We start from the raw sequence: 26,989 nt of genomic DNA on the forward strand, positions 1-26,989 counted from the left end.
AAACGAGTTACGAGCTTTAGTATAAGAACAAAGTGTATTCGAAAATTTCATTTATATGCTACGTCTGTTACGAGATTGCCGCTTGTCGTTCCGACATCCGAGCAGAAAGAAAGCTCAACCGAAACACATCACGTTCCGAACCTTGATATATGCATGTGTAAATAATTCAGTAAATAAAGTTTAAACATGTGTTGTATATATGTACACGCACACACATGCGCGCGCGCGCACACGCATACATACGCACACGCGTATGTATGTATGCTATTATATATGCATATATATATATATATATATATATATATATATATACACATATATATACACATACATACATATACATACATATATATATATATGTATATGTTATTTTATATATATGCATCAATAATTTACTAAATAAAATGTATGTAAAAGACAGAACAGTATAATTAAAATAATTATCTTCATTTGTATTTATATGTAAATAATATGGTATGTTTCTTGTTTAGGAAGAAATTATTTCAACAAAATTGAAATAAGTAATATCATATTTATTTTATTATTTTTCCTCTCAAAAGAAAAAACTTTGACTAGGGCACGTTTTGATTGATATGGGCCTGAGTAGGTCGATAATTCAGATCATTTCTATGGTTTAGTGCCGCTGTCGGAATATCGCGGAACTAAAATACTGCTCAGTTTCATGGCTTCACGTCAATTTCACTTGTAATATACAAACGAAATTTTTGGATGCACCTTTCTCTTAAACTAAAACTCCTACCGCGTTTCTAAAAGCATGGGATTGTTCGTTTAGGTTTTCTACAATACGCTAGCTACTTTTCATGAACGTGCAAGATCTGAAACTCTTATATGCAACACATATTGTGATGTGTTGACTACAGAAGCCGATAACAAAACTGTAAGTCTTTAATTTTTTTCGTTTTTCGTATTCAAATGTAGCTGGCGCTTTGCGTTGTTGTCGATACTTTAATTGTGGAGAAGGATTTTTCAGTCCATAAACACAGTTATGAGAAAGGTGCTTTTAAAATTTAATGATAAAACAGGACACTCCAGCATCCCCTTAAGGCCCTTAGGTAGTCGCCGCGGCCATGTTGGCCGCGTAATGTCATAAGCGAGAAATGACACGTTAATTTATGATGCATGTCATTTGTAAAGAAAGATAATTTGGATAAATCTAAATGATGAGATTACTTTAAAACACTTGTAAAAATGGGCGAAAACTGTCCTTTTCCTCCTTGAGTAAATGGTCGTAAAAGGCACGTAAGCATCTACTCGGGTAAGAAACACGATTTAACAGCTATTGAAACGAATGAAATATATGTTTCTACGTATAAAATTCCGGGTAATTATTTAGAATACGGGTCCCCCATTATAATTTTAATAAAAATGTACTTATTATATAAATTAAATGTATTTATATTATATTCGACACGTTTTCACTCAAAACGAAAGAATCTGGCAAAAAAAAACGTGGTGGCCGTGAATTGAGTTATTAAGCTTTAAAGTTTAAAACTGATTCTACATTGGTCGTATCGTAGACATCGCAGGTCACAAATTTGTTGCGTCAGTCAATCCGATGATCAATTTTAAAGTCTCACGACGCTTACAATTCTATGATACGACCAATGTAGAACCAGCTTTAGACTTTAGAGGAGACTTTAAGATATCTGTCAAGTCCACTCGATATAGCACTATGTATACGTTCTACATTAATTACACAAATTCTCTATATTTCACAAACACAAATTCACCACTTTAAATACAAATTCACTGTTTTAAAAATATAAATTCACTGTTTTAAAAACAAATTCACTGCTTTAAAAATATAAATTTACTGCTTTATAAACACACATTTACTGTCTTAAAAATGCAAATTCACATTACTTTAAAAACACAAATTCACTGCTAGAAAAACACAAATTCACTGCTAATGAACAAAACATTTTTTTACAAACTAATTCATTTCAGTGAGCCACTTAACAGAAACTATTAACAGAAACAATAATATAAAAACGAACTCTAATTACAATCTAAAATGTATTAAAATTATTAAAAGGTAAATTTGTTTGGGAGGGGGGGGGGGAAGCAAAAATGATTTATTGTAAAATAATCGGTAGTAGCTCACTAAAACAAAAATTCAACATATCGCAAACACTTAAATTCTATCGATTTAATCAAAAACCAGTCTTTGACTGGTGTCAGCGAATCAGGGTCAATTATGTTGAAATTAATGAATCATTTTTAATACCTAAAACATTAATCGCAAAGAAAAGAAAAAAAGAAGGGAAAAAATTCTGATATTAATTATAGTCCAGACGGACATTAGTAGACTATCTATGTATATACTCGACCATCGGGGGGAAAACTGGGCGAGAGGGATATTGTGGTGCGGGGGATGCAGCCAATGAGCGAGCTGCTTTGTCCTCTCACCACCTCTCGTAGTTTTCCTCCTCAGCCCCCGTCCCCACGGGCGCATGTGTGTGAGCTCGTGACGTCACGGCGTGACGCGACGACGATCCAGCGAGCTCGAGAGCGGGCGAGCGACTGAGGGAGTTCGCGCGTTTTTTCTTTCCGCCTGTGCGCTGTCGTTCTCGCTCGCACGTTTCTCACTCGTATCGGAATTGCGTTCGATCGAGGGAGTTCGCGCGCACCCGTTGCGTTCGATCGTCGTTAGTTTAATAGTATTAGGTGTTGGAATTAATTCGTAGCGTTTTACAAGTGATGGGAAGTACTTTCATTAATGTATTTTTTAATGCTCATGTGAAATAAATAACATTCTTTCATTAAAAAACGCTACGAATTAATTCCAACACCTAATAATAAAAAAATCTTACCTCACGTTTCTCACCGCATCCTTGAAGATACGATAAGATTTTTTCCGTTTATATATGTTTCTTCCAGCGTGCGCTGTCGCTCTCGCGTTTCTCACTCGTCGCGTTCGATTGTGGGAGTTCGCGCTCTCGCTCGCATCAACGTTTCGTTTCCCACACTCGTATCGCACCAACGTTTCAATTTTCTCACCGCATCCTTAAGGATCGTGTTCGCTAAAATCACTAGCACTAACATAACCGGAATCTACGTCGGAATCGCGATCTATTTCGAAATCTATTTCTTCGAATATTTCGTCAAGAATATTTGCGAATTGTTCCGGATCCACGTTTCTAATGTATTCGACTACGTTGGCTAAGTTGTCAATGTTCGCACGGTTTGCCATACTTTTTATCGATTTTGATAAAATAACGGCATTAGAAACGTAAGACACGTTTTTTTCTTCGTTACTAACGCTCGTTTAGCGCGAGTAATTATATATATATTATATGATTCTACATCCATTTCCGTTTTCCTTTTGCTATTTTTTCCCCCATTAAGTTTGCGTCAGCGCGAGTTTCCTTTATGTAAAGATATACATATGCCCATCTTTATGTAAAGATATATATGTGTGTATAGGTAGGGATATATAAAATACTTGTGTATATTTTAAAAGTGTAGGTTTATCGTTTAACGTTCTTCGAAAATCAATGCGATCAACTCGCAATCGAGTACGTCGTCGCGGTCGAAATCATGTTTCGTTTTTTTTCGAGTATATTCGCAGATTTCGTGACGGTGAACGCGACTGCAAGAAGTCGTGAAAATATCTATCAGTCGGTGTGGTTAGAGAGGAAAATGAGACAACGTGATTACACAGTGTTTCGAGATTAAATATATTATATATTCAGTACAGTACAAAATACTTTCGCACATTGTAAAAGTATAGGTTTTATCGTTAGTGTACAATTAATGTTCTCCGAAAATCAAGGCGATCAACTCGCAATCGAGTATCGAAGGATTCGTTATCATACATCGTTTTTAGCACGTTCGCAGATTTCGTGACAGTGGACGCGACAGCAAGAAGTCTTTTGAATCAAGAAAATTTTTTGTCGACGTTATCGGTCATTGCGGTTAGAGAGGAAATGAGACGATTTACACAGTGTTCAAGATTAAATATATTAAGTACAGTACTTTTCGACATGGATAGACGAGCTGTACTTGTTTCTAGACGCAGTATTGGTAGATTATTTATTCGTCCGAAGCGTAACGTTAGATTTCCAACGTACATCGGAGACGGCGCACGTATTCCTTTATTGTTTTCGTCGTACTGCAAAAGGGACAAGATAACGTGTTTTTGTTCGAGAAGCTCCAGATGTCCGGTGAAAACAGAATCTCTTTACCGTGACAATCCCCCAAAGTGATAGTTACGTGAGAGGGGAGTGTGACATCGATACCAATGATCAAGTATTTGTAGCCAGTTATAGTCAACGAATATCTTCTCTCGAGAATGCGTGCGGTAGGACGATGTGCGATTAGATGTCTGTAATTAAGGAAAAAAAGAAATTAGTAGATAGGAAAAAAAGAGACGCAAAGGAAAAAAATACCTACCTGTTGCCTTTATCTTGATTTGCATCAGTTGAATCGTCGACTGTTTTTTTCTTCTTCATGCTTTGTTCATCGCGATTGTCCCGTTCCATAAGATAATTTTCGATATCCACGTTGTTGAGCATTCTCACGATCGAGAAAAAAAGCTTGGAAAGTGTGTACAAACGATGTTGCCGAAATGATCGTTTCTTTCGTACTGATTGTGTAAAAGTATTATAGTATGTAATATATGTCCTTCCACTCTGTCCTCCTCCTCCTCCTCCTTCTTCGTTTTATTTCTCGGTGTGTTTTGTCAATGTGTATTACTCGATCGAATTAGTCGACCTAAGATATCTTGCATTTGTTGTAATAATCCGTCTCTCGAACATTCGACGTTGAGTACGTTTAGATTAAATTTACCAGCCTCTGTTACAGTTCTCGTGAACTCGTTAAATGTGTAAAATTGTTGTTTTTTTAGCAAAGTACAGATTACCATTTATATATCGGAAGGCCAAGGTCGGAGCTGGTGGTATTCCTGGGAATACCGCTTGTAACGGTTGATACGAGCGAACACTCATACTACATTCGTCTATCTGCGTCACGTCGTTACTATTGAAGATCGCGTAGGTTTGTCCTCTGTTAGTATTTACTACGGTATCGATCAAAGCGTTCGGGGGAAATCCTAGACTCGAGAGACGTTTTGGCCAACCTTCTTTCAATTTGAAACTGGGATACTCGATCATGTAAACTATTTTTACAAATTATTATTTACAAACAGTACTAGTTCACCCGAAGGCCTTTGATACGCGGCTGATAAGGAGAAATTCTCCGGAAGGAAATCCATGTAGCTGTTTAGTATGTGCGGTCCGTCATATTTTGTATCATCTATCTTTATCGACCATACGTAGCGTTGGTACGTGACGAATATTCGATGATGCAATACCAATACCGTATCCACATATTGTAAAGTACAGAGATCTACGTACTCTGGTTTATTTGTAGTAATTTCGGTAGTTGGTGTTGTTGTTGTTGACATCGGTGGTTGTGTAGTTGTTAGTTTTGGATTTTTAATTCCATTGAGTTGTTGAATGGCTAAAATGTCCTCTATGTTGAGTTCAACGATTTTATCCTTATTATTAGCAGTAACATATGCGAACATTATGGAGTCTTCACGCGAACTGTGTGATAATCCTAATGCGTGTCCAATTTCATGTGTTAACGTATTAAGCAGTTAATCCTTGTTTCTAGCAGATTTTTCGGTTAGATATATGCCACGGTTCTGTAGCGTGTATTTCAGCGGTGTAATTGACAACATTTGAAGGATAGAACGCGTGAGCGAGTACTCCATCAGATCCATCGAACGAGGAGAAGCAAATTCGCTACGTTTACGATCAGCGTACGTGTGTGTGCCACTACGATAAGATATTAAGATATCGGGATTTAACGTTTTATGTTGGAACGTTAAAGACGAATTCGCTGCCCATAACGAGAACACGAATGCGGTAGTTTTCAAGATGTGCACGTCCGCTAAATGGAAGTTCCACATGAGATGTGTTTTTGCTCATTTCTTCCTACCTGTATTATGCTCGTGATGCAAAATGTCCGGGAGATCACATCGTGGTTTATGCATTTGATACAACGTATAGTTATTCAATGTACCATCACCCGGTATTTGATAATATTTTTGAAATAACGAAATCGCCTGTTTAAGTTCTTCTTCTTCGAACGATAATTGTGTATTGTTTTTACTCTTACGCAAGTAGTAGTACTCTTGTAGATACAGAATTGTTTCAGTATCTATGCCTTGATGATTCGTCGCTGTCGTAGTAAGCGTAACGAAGACGACGATGACGATGACGATGACGAACGCGGGGGACATCGCGATGTAGCACAAGTATACGACACGCAGCAGGAAAATAAAAACGATGTGTACTCGAACGCTTTGTCAGCAGTAATGAATCGCGTTCCGTGATTTTTTTATATATACGACACGACAAAATGCTTCGTCAATAGTAATGAATCACGTCTCGTACTCTTTCATGTGTTTGTTTTCACATTATAATACGACAGCGTGTGATTTTTTGATAAAGAAGGAGAGTGCTTGAAAAAAATATTATACGATTTTGCGAATAACATTAGTCAATGGATTATACTCTATCATCCTGTCGTGAATAATAAGACAATAAGCTGTGGTGTTCAGTGGAATATTTTCCTTGCACTCGAATTCTATACGAATATCCACAGTAGCGCTTTTTATCGATTCGTTTTGACGAGAACAATCGATCACTACGAATGGGCCGTGAAAAGAAATTCCCCGATAGATAACATGGCATCGCGATTGTCGTTACCGTAGTACATCTTTTGAAATTTTACATACATATCGTAGAGTACAGCATATTTCTTGCGTTCGAAATCTAAATTCATATCGTCGTAAGGATAAAAATCAGAATTTAAAAAATGTTTCACATTAGTGAGATTACACGTGTCGAATTGCGAAACATTTTGCGACGGTTCGTTTCTTTTTCCGATTTGAAGCGCAAAAATTACGTATCGCGGTTTTTCCAATTGCGATGTTGTTTTAACAGCCCACGAATGCTTCGTTGTACTTTGAAGCAGAGGAAATTCGTACAGGTCCCACGACCGGAAACACATGCTGAGATATCGTCCACCTTCCAGTGTTCGCAAAAGTGATAATTTATTGACATCGTTTAGCACTTCATGTGGCATTTTCCATTGTATCTTCGATAGCGTGATTTTAGGTTCCGCCGATGCCTGCGCCACGACGCAATTGTTATCGTTACGCGCATGTATCAGGATAAGTTCGTGTCGCGCGTTTATCACTATGCGTTTGTAATCCTCGCAAAATCCTAGAAGTGTGTTGAGCGGTACGCAAAAGTTGAAATCATCGGACAGCATTGTGTGAAATAAGTGCATTGTGCCGTTCCATCCTGCATTTTCTAACGTTATACTCTTGCTAGTGGTTAACGATACGAAATTTTTGATCGTACTGGTAATACCAACGTTTCTACATCTATCGATTTCCACACCGTCTATCTCGTACCGAATCTCATCGAACATGAACGCGACGCAATTATTCGATAGTTTTGGTCGGATAGTTTGTTCGGATTTGTCTCCATCTCGTTTCTTCGCTGAAAATTTTCTCTCGACGTAGAGAAAACTCTCGCACGGTAACGTGTACAGATCTTGGTGTTGTATGGGTATTCGTATTTCATCGCTGTATCCGAATGTTAGCTTATGGGTTGTAAGTGTGAGTCTCGATCTTAACGATACGGTCGTCGAAGATGGGTTCACCTCCTATATGTAGAATATCGCGATTCATTTCTCACGAATCCCAGAGATCGTAGAAATGCGACGTTCGCAGCGTTCAATCTGTCCTCCGTTCCTCTCTGCTTTCCTCCAACGTATCGTTCGGTGAGCAATGATAATTGCGACGTCTGCAGTACGATTGTCGTCGTAGATGTATTCTTACAATTGTGCGACTCGTTCAGAACGAGCGTCTTTCGTGAGCATATTTTTTTATCGTTTACGCCGAATATGAAGTCGAATCGATATCGCCTCTCCATTAAGGTTTATCAACTGTCCGTTTTGATCCATTATACGTATCGTTATATCGGTAACGTTTCTCGCCACGACTGGGAGATAAATGACGTGCGTAGGAGTATCGGACAATTTATATCCAGGTGGAACGTTCATCGCGAATTCGTGTATCGTATGCGCTGGTTTATCGTTGTTGTACGCACCCGAAGTAATGTTGCATTCTACACGAATTACAGTTACATTCATAATGTTTACAGGTTTGTCGGTTGTATTACGCGAGAGTTCGAATAACCTAATAGCGAACCGATGTTATTCGGTTTCGTAAAATTTATTCGGTACGCACATTTGATTTCGCTTCTCATAGTATTCTATATTGGCTTGAAGAATCAGTATCTCTTCTGTACGAGTACTATCGTTACCGTCGTCGTCGTCGAATATGTATTCATCGTCATCATTATCTTTATCGTTTGGCGTTCGTCGTTGCATGTGACGAATAGCAACTCTCAGATACTTGTTTATAGCACTCAATTCAAATGATCCTTCGGGAATCGTTATCACTTTATCGTCGGTATCGAAGTAGAAGTTATTATTCGTGGAAGTAACATTCGGTATCGCGTTGTACGTCTCGAAATTCGTAAGACCCAATTCGTATTCACCGTTACTTAAATCCAACGCAGGGAAGTAACTCGCCGTGAGGATACTGGTTGTTCCAGTTAACGTGAGAGTCAACGACATGATGTAATCAAAGGTAAACGCTCAACTGAGATGACTCACACGACGCATTATTAGATAAATTTTTTTCTCCAATCTATTTCTCGAAGAAATCGTAGACACAACTGACCACAAATACTCTAATCGAACGTTTGATAAGAGCGACGATTATACGTTACGTTGTTTCCGAGATAGTGTTCGAGTTCCCTTGACGGTCTAAGATTGCCAAAACTATCGAAGTAAACGGCATTATTTTCCTTTTTCGCATAAGCAACTCAGTGTGTACCCGCATTTTCCGAATTATCGAGATTTACCGCTTTACGATGTGGTTTCGTCGATAACGCGTCACGCATAAACACACCTCTGAAGAATGGTAAACGCAAACGATGCGCCGTACAGCTCAACTGTTCGTTCGTTGTGACACCGGAGAGCGGTATTTTAAGAGTCTCTAACGTTTCCTTCCACGATGTTTTTTTTTATCTCTTGCCTTTCTTTTCCTCACGTTACCACCGCCACCACGTTTGTAGGGCGCTAGATACAGTCCACGATCTTCCGTCTGACGTCGAGCAGCTTTGCGATCACTTACAGCTCTCGCCACGCTCGCCGCTCCACTGATCAAAGATCCGAGTGCATCTAACATTGGTAAAATCGGTAGGAAACCTCCGCGTTTCGTTATCGGATGTAGTCTCTTCCTTTTTGTTTTTTTTCTTCTTTTCATACCCATTCCTAATTTCGTTTTTGCTTTCATGGCTGCCCATACAGCGGTCGCGGCAGCTTTCTCACCAAACGTTGAATCACTCGCTGTTATACGTTCGCGTGCTCTTTCGGCAAGAACTCGATCGGCAATGTGACGATCGGTGAGATTGCTTCGCGAATAGGCGATATCGTGTTCGCGACATGTTGCGTCCAATCGATTTATACCTCGATCGCCACGTGCTAGTCTTTTCGCGAGACGAGTACCGGGTCCACAAAATTGATAACCAGGTATATGTACTTCGAACGGAAGTGCGTTTATTGTCTTGTCAAGTAAACCTGCTCCATACGCAGGAGTCATTCTCTCCTCCTCCACGCTATCTTATTTCATACGACATATGTCGCAATTTTTGATAAGTGGTGGCGGACTGTCTATGTATGTTCGTTGCTACGAACGATTGTAATGCTCTGTACACGGACGATAGCGTTGCACTTCAGGATCCGTTTTTAAATGTTCGGGTAATCGATCCCACAGTAGCTCCACGTAATTCTCAAATTCCTGTAGAAGAACGATCTTCGGTATGTATTGCAATTGCTCGGCGGTAAAATCGAGAATCCGACGTTTATCCGTTAGTAAGAAAAACATTTTTTGCGATAACAACAACGACGACCGCTCTTTACAATAAAACTGTGCGAATCGAGTGCCTGCTCAGGGATATAAATAGTGTCGAAAAACTCGGTCGCGTTACATCGCGCACGCGCGTTACACAAGTAGATGCGATTCGTACGACAATCACGAGCGATAGGAGTGTCGAATCTCGACCGCAATACGCGACTCATGTCCGATGAAACGGTTGGAGAAATTCGTAGACACGGCCTTTTACTACCGAATACAATTCGTTGTATCATCTGCGGGCCGTCCAACTGTGTAAAACAAACGCTTTGATAAGTTTGATAGAAAGTCCACATGGTGTACGTTTCGAAAACGTGTACGTGTATTCGAAATCTCTCAAACGAAATATCGATATTTGGAAGAACTACTCGAATCGATAAATGGTATCGGCTACCACGTATTTTCCAACAATCGTGACGTCATATCACCGAAGGAGGCACTTCCCAATTCAATATTCGTATTCGATGATGTGGCTTGTGATAATCAGAATACTATTAGAGAATATTTTTCTATGGGTCGACACACGAACATTGATTGTTTTTATTTCTATTAAACGTATGCAAAAATACCGAAACATTTGATACGCGATAATGCAAATTTTTTGATACTATTCAAACAAGACGGTACCAATTTAAAACACATTTATAACGATCACGTAAACACCGATATATCGTATGAGAATTTTTGCACGTTGTGCTATTTATGTTGGCAACACAAATACGGTTTTGTGGTAATAGACAAAGATAGCGCATTACGCAACGGTAGATATAGACGAGGATTCAACGATTTCGCTGTAGTGTAAAAAAATCATTTGTAGTGTTTTTTTGTAAAAAAAAAGTGAGCAGTACCTCTTTGACATTACGATAAGATGGTCAGAACGAAAAGTATCTCTGAACGGGAGAAAACAGCAAAACTGATCGCGAAGACTCGCGCGTCGATTCGTAAGAAACACCGAGCATTGAAGACTGGCATAATGGAGAATGAGATCGTTCTGGAGAAACAATTAAAACCTATTATCGAACCGTGAAACAAATTGCTGGAAACACTGAACGTGAAGGTAAACCATTTGACACTAAGTTTACGGAGAGTAAGCAAAAGAATAAACGTGAGTACAATGATGATGAGGATAATGATGATGATGATGATGATGATGACGACGATGATGATGATGATGCGATTCCAACACAAACTACTCCCCAACGTCTACCATGGAACAAACAAACAAATAAAAAAAAAACGATCAAACGTTATGTTTGATTCGTTCATAATTCATTCGACACCAATAGAATCACAACAACAACAACAACAACAGGTAACTCCTTTTAACTTGCGGGACGAAGAAGTTTAAAATCGGTGATGATCCATCGTTCGAAACGTCTGTCAGACAAGTGTTGAACACACCTCAAGGTCGTCAGAGATTGCAAAGTCAGTTAGGACAAATATACGTCAATACTCTTTTAACTGGTAATACAAAAAACGAAATCGATCTTGTCTACGGTGTTTATTTTGATGAAAACGGTACGATGTTAGGTAATAAAAAATTTGACATAGATACGGACGACACTATAATCATAGACGGAGTGAGGTACAAAGGTACACCAGGTCTATACGAGCTGATCTTCAAGAAGATTCCAAACAACGCTATCTATACAGAGAATAATAAACAAACATACAAACATATATTATTGATGATGAATGCTCACAGACGTGACAATAACGCCAGAATGCCTATTAAGAGTAACAAGGGACACAAATACAAAAACATTATCGCTCCGCTCTTAGTTACTCATCATAAAACCAGCGGCACGAGTAGTGGTTCAGATATAAAGACAAATATACCATCCGCTGCGAAATTGACCGACAATGAAACGGATTACGTTTATTGGGACGATCCCAACGAGGTAGATCGTCTTCGATTGCTCGATACTTCTCGTCGAGCGGGTAATAACGCTCACGACAACGAAATATTGTCGATAATCGAAGAACTTCACGAAGGATTAATTATAAATTAAATCGTTGTGACGAAAAGTGCGACAGTGGTCAGGCTCGCGCGAATTCGATACGATGTCTGTGAATAAATTTGGTATGTCTATGAGGGGAAACGAAATCGAAAAGTCGCGATCGTCGATAGAATCTTTACGAAATTACGTACATGACAATGGGCCTTGTCTAAATCCGAATCATTACGACGCGAAGGAGCGAAAAATAAAACACGCAGCCGCGCCGGTATTCGACACTGATGTGGTAAACAAAAGCTACGTCGAACGTACGCTTCGAGATACGCGAAACGAGATCGAAGAATCACTTAGAACGATAAGGAGAGATGCACAGGAAGTGCTTAGCGATGTGGAGAAGGTGCGAGGAAACGTGGAAAAAGAGTGTGACGAGATTCAGCATTTGAATCGAGATGTAACTGTACGAATGAAAAATGTAGTGACCAACGAGACATTGGAGAAATCGTTTAAAACAACCGGGAGAGATACGATCGTACGCGCGCTTCAGGATACGCAGAAAGATATCTCGAACGATATGGGAAAAGTGTGAAACAACGTGGAGGAAGTCTCGAAAAGTGTAAACGCGCTATCGACGAAAGTGTCTAACGAGATTCAGCGCGGTGTAACTGACCTGAGTCAACGAATGAATAACATAGTGACGAAAGAGACGTTTAAAACGACAGGGAGAGATACGATCATACTGGCGCTTCAGAAAATGTCTAACGATATTCAAATGCTGCATCACGGTGTAAATGATCTACGTCGACAATATCGACGAAAGTGTGTAACGAGAACGAGATTCGGCATCTGAATCGAGTCTGATATTTGTCTGATATCTGTCTAGATATTTAAACACATTCACAGTTGTCGAATAGGAAGGTTTAAAAAGATACGCGCAAAGCTCGTTTCCTGTCGTAAAACAGAGAGAGAGAGACACAGATGAGTGTCGAGAAACGAAAACTCGTGAATGAACTCCACGCGCCCGCGCGAAGAAATTTTCCACGTCGTCGCGTCGTGGTGCACGACCGCGATGATTTGTGGCAAGCCGACGTAGTCGAGATGCGTCCCTACATGCGATTCAACAAAGGTTACAATTACATTTTAACCATTATCGATGTTTTGAGTAAATACGCATGGGCTCTACCACTCAAGAGCAAGAATGGAAGCGACGTAGCCGCAACGTTATCCAAAATATTTCGCGAGGACGATACCCACGAAACCTGCAGATAGATCAAGGAAAGGAATTTTACAACACTACCGTGCAGAAAAAAATTGTGAAAAGATACAACATAAATCATTATTCGACGTATTCGGTGATGAAAGCATCGGTAGTGGAACGATTCAATCGTATACTCAAGAATAACATGTGGAAAACATTCACGTTAAATAGCTCGTACAAATGGATCAACGAGCTACCGCGTCTATTGTCAGATTATAATCATCGTAAACATCGAACTATCGGGATGCGGCCGATAGACGTAACTCCCATCGTTGCAAAACGACTCTTGTCGACGGTATACAGTTGTGTAAAAATTGCCGCTTCAACGAGATTCAAGATAGGCGATCCAGTACGTATTAGTAAATTCAAGACAATTTTTGAAAAGGGTTACACACCCAATTGGTCCACCGAGATTTTCTACATCGTTAAAACACAATGTACGAATCCTGCAACGTATCTACTGAAAGATTATCAAGAGAAGCCGATAGCTGGTGGATTCTACGAACACGAATTATAGCGAGTCTCTAACCGTGACGTTTATCTCGTAGAAAAAATACTACGCAAACGAGGAAACGAAGTGTACGTGAAATGGTTAGGAATGGACAATTCACATAATTCTTGGATAGATAAAACGAATGTATTGTAACTTTCTTTATTTATTACAATAAAAAACTATAGCACATTACAGAGGTATTTTATAATGTCCCCAAGGTAGAGTAGCGACCGATTCGGGTACGACGTACCGCTTATCATCGTACGGACTAAGAGCGAGCTTTAATTCAGACTGTAAACCTCGTGTAACGTCGATCGTATGCACGACTGACGTCTCGACTGTACGTCGCATCGTTCAAACATCGCGCATAATCGTCGAAAGTGATCGTTTTCGACAATGTTTTTCTTGATACCTTTTATTCTCTTCGTATCGCTCTTTCCGATCACTCTTAATGCGTACATCTTCGCTCTGAGTCCTATGAATTCCGTCATAATTGCATCATCATTTTCGTCTTTCATCAAATCGGGTATTTTATTATTAACGCGTAGAACATCATACGCATTTCTCTCAGGATAATCACTCGTGCCGAATCTCGAGATATCACGCTTGATGTTCTCGTACACATTCTTACATTCTAAAAGATAAATTAAGTTGTCCGTGTCCGTGTACATAATCTTACATCTATCGCGATACAATGGTATCATGTATTCATAGTGAAATTCATACAGACGCAACTTAGATATCTCGAGAATGCACATACCTACGTATATCAGTTTATTTAATTTCACCTCGAGTTTGCGCAATTCAACAGCGATTAGATTTTCAGAAAAAACACTTCTACTGTGAAATTTCGCTATCATCGCTTCCGCACCGTATCTCCCATCCCAACGCGTTATAAGCCGAACGTCAACATGATCGCGTACGTTCTCCATCGTTTTTCCAAATACCGCATTATTCATCAATTTGTAAAGATTTTTCTCAAAATCGTTATTCGCGAGTATTCTAAATCTCGTATTAAGTTCAATATATCTGCGAAGCCATGAGGATTGTGCGAATTGTAATATTCGATGAATTTTTTTTACGTGTAATTCATGCTGAATACATTGTTGTAAATTGCGATAGTGCACGAATAGTGCACATAGCGCTCCTTATTGTAAAGAGTGGCTAGTAGTTTGTCATTCCGTTTTCCGGGAGGCCATTCGTGAGTGGGACAGAACGGAAGGTCTGCCTGAGTGTCGTGAACGCTTTGCGAATACGCAAGATCGACCTCTAGAATATAACCGACAACGGAGTCTGACGATATAGACATTACGTCAAAGCGCTCGATGTCGTCGATCCGTTGAAATTCTCCTACGGTAAAGATTCGGACATTGGCCAACCGTACAGATTATTCATATCGAAGTACATGAGGTACGTCGAAGCTTTCGAAGGATCGAAGATACATTGTAGTTGTTATTAGCTTACGCGTATCTATGCGAACATTGACTTAAACTACCGTGTATACCACGTTCCACAAACATATCGATGTCGGTGAGTAATTCGAATCGAATACCAATGTATTTCAACATAGCGTCCCACATATATCCCGGTAAAGTGTAATAATACGTCGGATTCAATCCGTAACTCTCGATACACGTATCACGAAAATTTTCGAAAACATCTGCTAATAAAAGCACATTTGTCTTGAGATACAAATCACTGTAATCGCCGAGAGTCTCTATGTGAAAACGTTGCCAAACGTTTGTCGCGTGTTGATAATCGTCATCGGAAGCGGTCTCGTCGGTCAATGAACTGTAAAACAATTCACGCGATGGTAAACTAGTCTCGTCTAGCTTATCAACGCTGTCGATGTACTCGTACGGAAACACTCCTTTCCGCGTAAGCAAATCGAAATCCTCAGCGTCAAGATTGGAAAATTCCGATCGCATGATTTTCAATTTACTCTTGTCGATATGATACCAATTTTTCGAGATTAGTATTGAGAAATTTGAACCAATCCACAAAACGCACTTTCACACAGTCCATTCCCCACTTAAAGTTTACTGCATCCCCGACATGTTTCGTAAACGATATATAATTTTCCTTCGTTATAGATAACACGTCAACTCTACCCGCAAAACTATTAGCAATATCTTTTATGATAAAATGTGCGTCGTAACCTGCCAAATTGTAAAAGAATACAGAAATAACGTATGTATCCTGATAATGTAAAGAAAAGGTAGTATAAAAGAAGGGCAAAGAGCCAATAACGTATAAAAGAATTATAATTTAGATAAGCAAAACAATTAAAATACAATAAAATAAAACAAACGTTTCAACTCCAATTGAGTCATTTTCAATGTAATCTTACAATAATGTAAATATCGTTCTAAATTAAAAATTCGTACATAATCTTACAATATTCTTACAATTCCTTAACAAAAAATTTTTCCTTTCTGTGTAATACGCTGTGAGTCATTTTTATTAAGAATTAACAAGTCATAAGAAAGTTCTGGAAAAGTAACCGTAAACAAAAAGAATTAATATTAATCACATAAAAATTAAAAATATGATAATATACATGGTGCATTATAAAAGTAATGTGCATGATTTTATTGTGACGCGAATATCCATCGCAGCGGGGTAAAATGGGTCGGGAAATGTGGTGGGGGGTCTGCCCTTCCAACGCAGCCGGTCGCCAGTTTGCTCCGAGCAGTCTGAGTGGAAAGACGTGCCTCTGCGTGAAGTGTGTTTTTCGACTTTGTAACACGGCGCGATGGAGCGTTCGCTTGAACAGCGATACGCCATCAAGTTTTGCGTGCGATTTGGAAAGAATCAACCGAAACATTCCAGATGCTTCAAAAGGCCTTCAAGGACGACTGCATTTCAAGGTTACAGTCCGGGAGGTGGCACAAGGCGTTCAAGGAGGGCCGGGAGGAGGTCGCCGACGAACCCCGTTCTGGACGCCCAACAACGGCCAGAACCGACGAAAACGTGAATCGTGTGTGCGAAGTTTTGCGTTCCGACCGTCGATTGAGCATCCAGTACATCGCTGACACCCTGAACATGTCCACATTTGCAGTACATAGGATAGTGACGGAGAATTTGACATCAAAGACGCGATCAAGCTCCACCATGACAATGCCCCCAGCCACACGGCCTTCATCGTTGCCAACTATCTGGCCCGGAGCAACACCCCGGTAGTCCCCCAGCCCCCTTACAGTCTCGACTTGGCTCCGTGCGACTTTTTTTGTTTCTCCGTCTGAAGAGAGAGCTGAAAGGAAAGCATTGGGAGTCCGTGGAAAACATCCAAAAGCATGTTACAACGTTCCTAAGAGACATTCCCGTCGAGGACTTTCAGCGTGCCTTCCAGGCGTGGCAGACACGTCTCCGCAAGTGTATTGATTCAGGGGGAGAGTATTTTGGAGAATTTTGAGCATTTGTACCGCTACGATCAATAAATCTATTTTTCCCAGAAAATGCGCATTACTTTTAGAATGCACCATGTATCTTAGTAAATCTGTTAAGAGTCCAATAATGCACAACGAGAAAAAATGTAAAATGTGGTCCATTTCATGGTACAATAAAAAAGTCTTTAATTTAATAGGTTATTATAAGCAAATTCGCAAAGGTAACGAGCATCTGACTCAAACGATGTCAAAACGAAATGTCAAACAGAAAAACATTATCGAGAACGGAAAACGGAAAAATAGGAGGAAAAGGATAGAAGATGTTAGAAAGGAGAAAGAGAATGTATAATGTCAGAATACAAATCCGGCAAAGACTCCGTGTCATTTTGTCTATTAATCCCATGCTTCTGTTTTTTAATATGGACCATTTCAGATATCAATCTTTTGTTGTATGAAGGCTCTATATCTAATATTTCCACTTTATCCCATTTAAAGTTATGATTCTCCACCAAGCGATGATTGGAAATCACTGATGGAGATTTCGAACTTATATTTATATCAGAAACATGTTCATGCAATCTGTCTTTAATTGTCTTTTAGTTTGGCCAACGTAACTGGCATCACAATCCTCACAGGATATTCTGTAAACCACATTTTGATTCTGAACGTGTTCCAAATCATCCTTTCCTCTCCTTATAAAACTTCTCAATGTGTTAGGAATAGTAAAAGTCAATTTACAATTAAACATATTAACAATAGGTATAAATCTTTCGGATATCGTATTAACATAAGGAATCGTAAAAAACCTCCTCCCAGTGTCATCCTTATTCTTATTCAAATTATTAAACTTATTAATGTGATATTTTATTCTATTATGAATAGTCGAAAAAATAAAACGTAACGGATACCCATTCTGTAAAAAAATCTTAATAACTGATAATGTAAATTGTAACGTGAATGTGCAGGACCTCTGTAACGTCTGGTCAAATGACAGTGATCGTGTACGCGCACATCTCCTTCCTCAAATGGTCTTTCGCAAATATGACAGTGCGTCGCGTTTCGAAATTTTTCCCACTCGACGTTCGATGTAAATTCCGCCATAGTTACATTATTGTCGAATATCGTTTTCGCACGATGCGTGTAATTCCTTGACAAACCATGACACGCAATCCTCGCCGCGATAAGATTTGTATATCGACACAGTCTCATCCTATACACAACGTATGTAATACCCTAAACGCTGAAAACTTTGTGATGCTGATAGGTAAATCTCGAAATGTTTTCATCGTTGGTCCTCTTCTCCAGTATACACAGTGCAACAAATATGTTCCCGGACAGGGCCTGAAAATCATAATTGAAACAACAAATATGCATATTTTTTGGTTTTATTATTCAAAATATTCTCCTCTGGCTTCAATATACTTGTTACAGCGATTCAATAGTGATTCAAATGCATGTTCTAGCTCAGTTTGCGGAATTGCCTCTAGTGCCCGTGTAGAAGCTGATTGGATGGTCGGAATGTCATTAAAAAAGCGTCCTTTCAATTTCAATTTCAATTTTGGGAATAATGAGAAGTCGCAGGGGGCCAAATCAGGTGAATACGATGGATGGTTTAACACAGAGATACGATTTCGAGCCAAACATTGATGGACAATCAATGAAGTGTGACTCGGTGCGTTATCATGCAACAAAGACCAATCTTCTGGATCACGATATTCGGGGTGAATACGATGAATTCTGCCCATCAATCGCTTTAAAACTTCGAGATAATATGCACCAGTAATTGTTTGGCCAGTTGGAACAAACTCTTTGTGGATAATACCTTTGCTATCAAAGAATGTGATGAGCATTGTCTTGATTTTTGATGGAACCTTTCGTACTTTTTTTGCTTGTGGTGAATTTTTTGACTTTCATTCCGCACTTTGACGCTTAGTTTCTGGATTATATTGAAAACACCATGTTTCATCACCCGTAACCATTGATTTTAGGAAGTTTGGATATATTATTTTCTGCGGCTGCAACGATGTCTCTGGAATAATTGATTCTCGCTGATTTTTGATCGCTTCTTAATGTGTGTGGAACAAACTTCGCACAAATCTTCGTTTTACTCAAATCTTTATGTAATATAGTTCGAATCGTTTCTCTAGTGATATTTAAAGCCTCCTTCATCATTTTTAGTGATGCATTGGGATCGTTTGCAACAAAATTACGTACTTTTTCGATCATTTCGGGTGTTCGAACCAAAATTGGCCGTCCTGATTTTTTGTCATCTTCAAGGGTCTCTCTGCCTTTCAAAAAACGCTTATGCCACTCAAAAACAGCTGTACGACCTAGACATTGACTGCCGTAAACTTGTTGCATCGATCGGAATGTTTCTGATGCACTTTTACCAAGTTTTGCGTTAAATTTAATCACTGCTCTTTGTTCCATATTAAAATTTCTACCTCGACCAAAATCTTGTTTAACATGAACTGTCATATCTTCGTTATATGTCTACCAAAATGAAACTTTGACAGATGATAGCAAAATGTTCAACCTTTAAAATGCATGTTTGAACGCACAGATGTCGCCACTGGTTGCTGAGATGTGATTCGTGTCCGGGAATATATTTATCGCACTGTGTACACTCCAAATCAGCATAAATCACAAAGAGAAGTTGCTCCTTCTTATTATAGTCGCGAAACAATAACCACTTATCGTTCTCGGACGAATAACAGCACAATCGTTCGTCGTAGTACAGTCAACGATGTGAAGCGATAACTTCTCGCTCGTATAAAAGTAATGTAGACATTTGTAAAGTAACAAGTCGTACGCGTTACACAACTTTTTTTTATTGCCCTGTACTATACGAGATCTGTTCAAAAAGTATTGCGAATTTTGAATTTCCGCGGGTTACGTATATTCGATTTTCGATTTTTTTATGGCGTTATGTTGGTACTCATGTCTCTCACTTATGCCGACAAGTTCGGCCATTTTGAATGTTCAGTTAATTTTTGACAGCTGCTTTGCTTGCACGTGTTTTGGCTCGTCTTCGATTTTTGCCTATTCCAAAAAATGGATCAAAGAATCTGTATCAAATTTTGTGTGAAAAACAAAATTAAGTGCGCGGACGCATTCCGAATGTTGACTGTGGCATATGGTGAAGCTACCTTGGACCGAAGCAACGTTTATCGGTGGTACAAAATGTTCTCAGAGGACCAAGAAGATGTGAACGACGAAGAGCGTGCCGGACGCCCGAGCACGTCAACAACAGACGAAAATGATGAAGTGAAGAAAATAGTATTGGCGAATCGTCGAATCACCGTTAGAGAAGTTGCTGAGGACCTAAACATATCGATTGGCTCATGCCATTCGATTTTTACCAATGATTTGGGCATGAGACGGGTCGCTGCGAAATACGTACCAAAATTGCTCAATTTCGACCAAAAACAGCATCGCATTAACATTGCTAAGGAGCTGTTGGACTCTGTCCGCGACGACCCAAATGTGCTCCAGAGAGTCATAACTGGTGACGAATCATGGGTTTATGGTTATGACGTGGAAACCAAAGCTCAATCATCCCAATGGAAGCTGCCACCACGAGCCAAGACCGAAAAAAGCGCGCCAAGTTCGGTCGAATATGAAGGTTTTGCTTACAGTTTTCTTCGATTGCAAGAGCGTGGTGCATCATGAGTTCTTGCCACAGAGTAGAACGGTCAATAAGGAATATTACCTGCAAATTATGCGCAATTTGCGCGAAGCAATCCGCCAGAAACGCCCGGATTTGTGGAAGAACAAAAATTGGCTTTTGCACCATGATAACGCCCCTGCTCACACATCGTTGCTTGTGCGCGAATTTTTGGTCAAAAACAACACACTAATGATGCCGCAGCCACCGTATTCCCCAGATCTGGCCCCCTGTGACTTTTTCTTGTTCCCGAAACTGAAGAGGCCCATGAAAGGACGATGCTACGCTACGATTGAGGAGATAAAGACGGTATCGAAGGAGGAGCTGAACAAGATCACAAAAAATGATTTTTTGAAGTGCTTCGAGGATTGGAAAAAACGTTGGCACAAGTATATAATATCTGATGGGGATTACTTTGAAGGGGACAAAATAGATATTCATGAATAAATAAATAATTTTTGAAAAAACACAAAATTCGCGATAGTTTTTGAATAGATCTCGTATATGTACGAGAACATAGTATATCCACCTATCGCACAAATACTTCTTCCCTTATATTCCCTTGTATTCTTGCTCAATTGCGAACCTATCAAACGTGACAGGTTTTTAATCCATGTGAAATGACGTTTTCGTCGTCGCGTCTCGACTCTTGCAGGTACAATAGATTTACATGTTTCTCTTTCTTCTTCTCTTTGATAAGACGAAGAGGAACGATTATATTACCATCGTCTTTTTTCCCACCTCTCTCTCGCTCGGTAAATACGTTGACAGATATATCGTTCATAAGTTCAAATTTCGTAATTTATTTTAAGGTAACGGGAAACTCGATACCCTCAAGATTCAACACAGTAGTATAACCGAATACGATGATTTCTTATTCACATGACTTTCAACTGGATACAGAGCGGCGACCACCGATCAAGCGAAACATGCATTGTCCATCGAACGCACATTGATTACCGCCTTCTTCAGCATAATTTCTCGCGGCAGCTCCACCCAACATCCCGCATGCATAGGATTGTATTTGTTAACATTTACGATCAGATTCAATATACGTGATAGCGTCCATCCACTGTCACGTTCCTGAAATTCCTCCAATGCTGCTAAAGTATCGTCTGTCACGTGTTTATCGTACCACTCTCGCAGATCGGATGTGCCAAAAAGCTCGTAATTTTTCGTAGTAATACTCTTAGCAGCTCTCTTAGCATCCGCGACGAACTCATCGTTGAATATTGTATTCACTGTCAAACAAATATGTCTCTGAAGATTATCGCGTATCCGATCGAGAACGATATCTCTCGCGTCATCGAGAAATTGTCGAAGTTCGATGTAAAATTCGAATTCAACACCACACCAGTCAATACGCGATTGTTAAAAGCTGTTTCGATTTCCAACCACGAAAATCCCCTCTTTTGCGATTCGACATAGTCAGAGCCCACATGTTCGAAACGTTGCCGTAAAACATTTCTCAAACCTTCCAATCGTACTAGTCGAGCGATCGCTGCATTTACAACTCCGGTAGATGTTCGTCGACGTTTACCGTTTCGACACGTCTCCCGCAAGAACTCGAGACACTCGTCACATTTTTCCTCCCATACGTGTTCCTCGATACGTGTATCTGCCGTATCGATACTCGTCGCACGATGAAAAAAATCCTCCACCTCCTCATCCATCTCTCTCTCTATATTAAACAAAATCACTACCCTCGCTTACACGTGAACCAGAGCGTTTCACCGTAACTATCTATAGGTATGTCGAATTTAATCTTTTTATACATCCTTCCAATGTCATCGATTCGCACACCTTTCATAGCTGCGTTCTCGTACCTTCTTGTGCGATCGTCAACAACTACCGCACTTTGAATCCATAAAATTTCTTGCGAACAATGATTCCCAATCTCTCTCCGTAAATGGTGTGTGGCTAAGTTCCAATACTTCTTCTCCTTTATGCAAGATGTAACCAACGTAGGACTCGATACCATACGCTCGTAACAATACACATCGCTACCTACATCCGAAACCGCACTTGACGGATCGCTATCCGTACTCTCGTTCGGACTATTATCGCTATCGCTATCGTTTAACATATTAAAATCACTGTGAGAAGAACCTTACCCCGTGCATTTATATATCGTTCCTTCGTCGGAAACAAAAAACCGCAAGCCCATCTTATCTTTTACAAATAATACACACACACACACACACACACACACACACACACACACACAAGGATATGTGTAACGGAAAGAAATCCATTATTCACATTTTTCTTTTACTTTTAATAAAATGCAAACTAAAATTAGTACATACATCATAATATAATAAAAATCATCGTAATATATATATATATATATATATATATATATAAAAGAATCATAATATTATAAATCATCATAATGTATAAAAGAAACACGTACTACTTGCTTTGAAATTGCGTCTACTGATTATACAGTTTCAAAACATTCTGTAACGCGCAATGGCTACTGTATCTTCCACACCGAAACGTATTAGTAAAGTCTAGATTTTTCAATGATTTAATTTCGTTGTAATGTACATCGATCGTTTCGACTATAACATTGTCGTTGTTTAGAATGTCCACTAACCACTCCCGTTTTTCGAATCCCTTTACATAAATGACCGCTTCGCTTTCTCCACTGATAGCTTCAGCGATCAAACGCTGCGCCATACGATACGGCACCATCCCGTCGTTCCATCGCAATCCGTGATGCGCCATCAGCTATGAGGCGTACGACTGATCACTTTTTGTTAAGAAATGCCATGGCATCGGGCACGTAAAAATATAATGTGTCATCTCGCTTTCATTCTTCACACTGCCACCTCCTTCACGACGAATCGTTCACCCACGACGAATCCTTTAACAAAAAAAAACCTTACACATAATACACACGTTTTTGTAAAAAAATAAACAAGAGATAAGAACTATACCTTGTAAATCGACGAATGTCGGCATTATAACTTCGATATATGTCGCCACAAACGATTAAATCACACCAATCACAATCGCGCGGTGCGTCTCTCTTTTATCATGTCCTGCAGAGAATGTGTGTGTTCTCTCGGTGTGAAGGAAACAATCGTACGTAAAAGTGAGATAGCTATGTAGGATATGCGTAAATAGTAGATATAATATGTGATTATCGTATGCTTTTTTCCTCTCTCCTATATATTTTTTACAATACGTTTTTCTTTTCCTTCATTAGTGATGGTATTTTCCTCAAATCGTCAGCTACCCAATCCAAAAGCCTATTCATTTGCACCATTTGCTTACGATCTCTAGGGGAAGATGTCACAAATTGTGTTCTCAATTTTGCATATTTCCACCATTGACGTTTTTCCTTATTCTTAATATCATGAATGTCATATACGTCTACGCGAATCAACTGATGTCCAGTCTGTCCTTCCGGAGTGCCCACGGTGTACAGTTGACCATGTTCCAATTTTGTCATGTATTAGGGTATTCCGTCGGTTTGAGGTTGAAGCCAGTGATGCGAATTCCGGGCCGCTTGCAGCACGCGATCAGCGCCACCGTTCGGCGGCCTGGCGCAACCGGTAGCAACACAAGCATGAGCCCGTGTCCGTGTGACTTCGTTAGTTAGAAGCGTGCCGACTATTATCGCTCTGTCCTTTTTGCACTACGTTCTTATTGCTTGCCTTGTCGGCACACTGAGAACGAGAGAGAACATTGTTTCACTCAAGCGAGCAACCGAAATATGCTTTCTCGGCCTCTCGGCTCTCGACGTCAGGCGTGTATCAGGAGACATGGAGGCATGGGAACATTTTAAATAATACGTTTTAATAAATTGTAATAAATTGTAATATATCCCTCCCAGAATATTATAAATCGTGTCAAAACGCGATAATTGACAGGAGATTAATTGTTTATGATTTTCCATTCGTATTATGTACTACGGTCGTAAATTCGATCCGCAAGAAATTGGCGTGGTCGAGCGTGTAAGGTGTGAGATCGGAAATAAGTACTATAATTAGTAGTAAACATATGTATTAGATCAAGTATATTTTCATATAATTTTTGAAATTATTGCTCGTATGTGTAATTTTGAAGCAATAGTTGTAGGAAAAACCCGATTCGCTTTTCAATAGGCAAATAAAAAATTATTTTAAAATTACACAACATATGAAGGCTTTCAATTGTACACTACAAAATTATATTGGTATCACCTTTATTTATATTATTAATAATCTCGTTTTCAAAATTTTGTTCATTAACAGAATTTTAAATGCGGATGTGATGGTTAGAAAGAAACATTTTATACAAAATATTGATCGACACAAAGCGTATTTGTCATAAACGCAACATCATTAAACATGTTTTTTTTAACAATAGAAGTCAAAACGTGGTTAAACTTAAACAATGTGATTGAAAAGACATACACCACGAGCGCAAGATGTTAGTAGCGAAATATTTATATTTTAATAGATTACCATAGAATAAAAACAATACAATAAAATAGACCTCATATATCAGGCTACCTTCAGTATTACAAAATTAATGTGTGTTATAACTTTCATACATGTTGAAAACACCTAATTTCGAATAAATTTTATTCACGTTATAATAATGAGATAAAATATTTTTCACGCTCAATTACAATTATATTTTCGAAGAGCTTGACGCTCAGGTTATAAATTTTTTTAGTCCATAAAATCATGTCAAATACTCCAGATGTCAATTGTCGTTTTTTTGTCACAACAGTTAGTCGAACTTATTGAAACACATAATTTCCAGATTCTATTAAATGTGAAATTTATTGATAATATTAATAGCGCTTCAATTAAAAAAATTAATATAACTGTGATATATATATATATATATATATATATATATATATATATAAATTATAATACCTGTATTAACAATAAGTTCAGTTATGTGTTACGTTTCAATGTTGTTATTGAGATGTTTCTCCGTTTTTGAGTCAATGTATTTAAACAATTTACTCGGGGACCGGAGATTAAGTTGTGTAGTTAAGGATACGAGGATACTCTGGATACGAGAAAATTATGAATTCTCCGAGGAATTGCCGACAAACGGGGGCCACGCTATTGGCAGCGACAGTCGCAACAATCCCTTAGATATTCATATATATATATGTATATGTGTACTTGAATGTGGATTAAGGGATTAGAGATTTAGACGTTCCGTCGATAGATTCGATTTAATATTATCGTTTATTAAAAAAAGATAAATGCGAAAATGAGGTTCTGATGAAGCGCGAGGATAGTTCTCACCTTGACTATAACTGACTGACTGGCTGATTGACCAAAGCAGTGTGAGCCTGAGAGTGAGTCTGAGTCTAAGTTTGAGTGTAAGTATAAGTGTAAGTCTAAGTCTAAGTCTCTGAGTCTGAGAGTGAGTTTAAGAGTAAGTTTGAGTTTGAGAGTAAGTACAAGAGTGTGTGTCTGAGTGTAAGTGTAAGTGTAAGTGTGAGTGTGAGTGTGTGTCTTCGACAGCTCCTTTTATATACTGAAAATGAGTGTGGGAGTGTCCTTTCACAACCAATCGACACTTCCCAAAATTTGGTAGAATCTATACTCGCGCTTTCTTTGAGATAATGCAGCAAGGCCCCGCATAAGCCCTACTCCCCATTCTACAAGTTTATTCTTAATAAGTAATAGTTGAATTTTAACAATTTGTTATAAAAATTCGGTTTTCCTTAATAGCCTTTATGCGAGGCGAATTCACTACATTCATATGTTTAAAATTAATTAATTAATTTAACTTTATTAGAAAAAGAAAAAGGGAAAAGAAAGAAAAAGATATTCGTTCTCGCATTCAGGAAGATTTCTATTTTACTGCTAATTATTGAACTTAATTACTTAATCGTTAAACGCTAATATAATATACGTTATTATTAATGTTAATGTATAATACGCTTTTAAATTTGTTATTTTATAGGAGGGCTTTTTTTGAGAAAGATCGTGTGATATTCTTAGACATTCTTTCTAGAATAATCTATAGATAATTTTTATGACGCATAAAAGTACATAACGTGATCTATCGGTTAGAGTTTGAATGTTCAAATAAAGAAACTGAATATAAAAGAGAAACGGAATTTCTGGTTTCGAAATAAAGATAAAGTAGGGAAATCTAGCGATAAGATAAAACTAAAGTATAAATTGTATACCTATGACGAATATATTATTCTATAAAGAATAAGGGGA

General features: G+C 38.8%; 2 protein-coding genes across 13 annotated transcripts in view; one reads left to right on the forward strand and one right to left on the reverse strand.

Moving 5' to 3' along the window:
- The window catches only part of LOC105152712 (coiled-coil domain-containing protein 39), a 231,403-nt gene that overhangs the window by 143,627 nt on the left and 60,787 nt on the right, over window positions 1-26,989 (forward strand). The gene's annotated exons all lie outside the window — the stretch shown is intronic.
- Window positions 4,078-4,538, reverse strand: LOC105152710 (uncharacterized). The gene is made up of 2 exons (XM_011067135.2): window positions 4,417-4,538; window positions 4,078-4,348 (listed from the first exon to the last, which is right to left on the reverse strand). The coding sequence occupies exons 1-2, from the start codon at window positions 4,536-4,538 to the stop codon at window positions 4,078-4,080; spliced, it is 393 nt and encodes a 130-aa protein (XP_011065437.2).

The sequence above is a fragment of the Acromyrmex echinatior genome, unplaced genomic scaffold (genome assembly GCF_024713525.1).
Source record: "Acromyrmex echinatior isolate Ae372 unplaced genomic scaffold, ASM2471352v2 Scaffold20, whole genome shotgun sequence".
In the NCBI taxonomy this organism is placed as follows: Eukaryota; Metazoa; Arthropoda; class Insecta; order Hymenoptera; family Formicidae; genus Acromyrmex; species Acromyrmex echinatior.

Coding starts and splice junctions, on each gene's coding strand:
- LOC105152710 (XM_011067135.2), bottom strand. CDS start 4,538: ATGCTCAACAACGTGGATATCGAAAATTATCTTATGGAACGGGACAAT. Junction 4,349..4,416: donor AATCAAGATAAAGGCAACAG/GTAGGTATTTTT, acceptor CCTTAATTACAG/ACATCTAATCGCACATCGTC.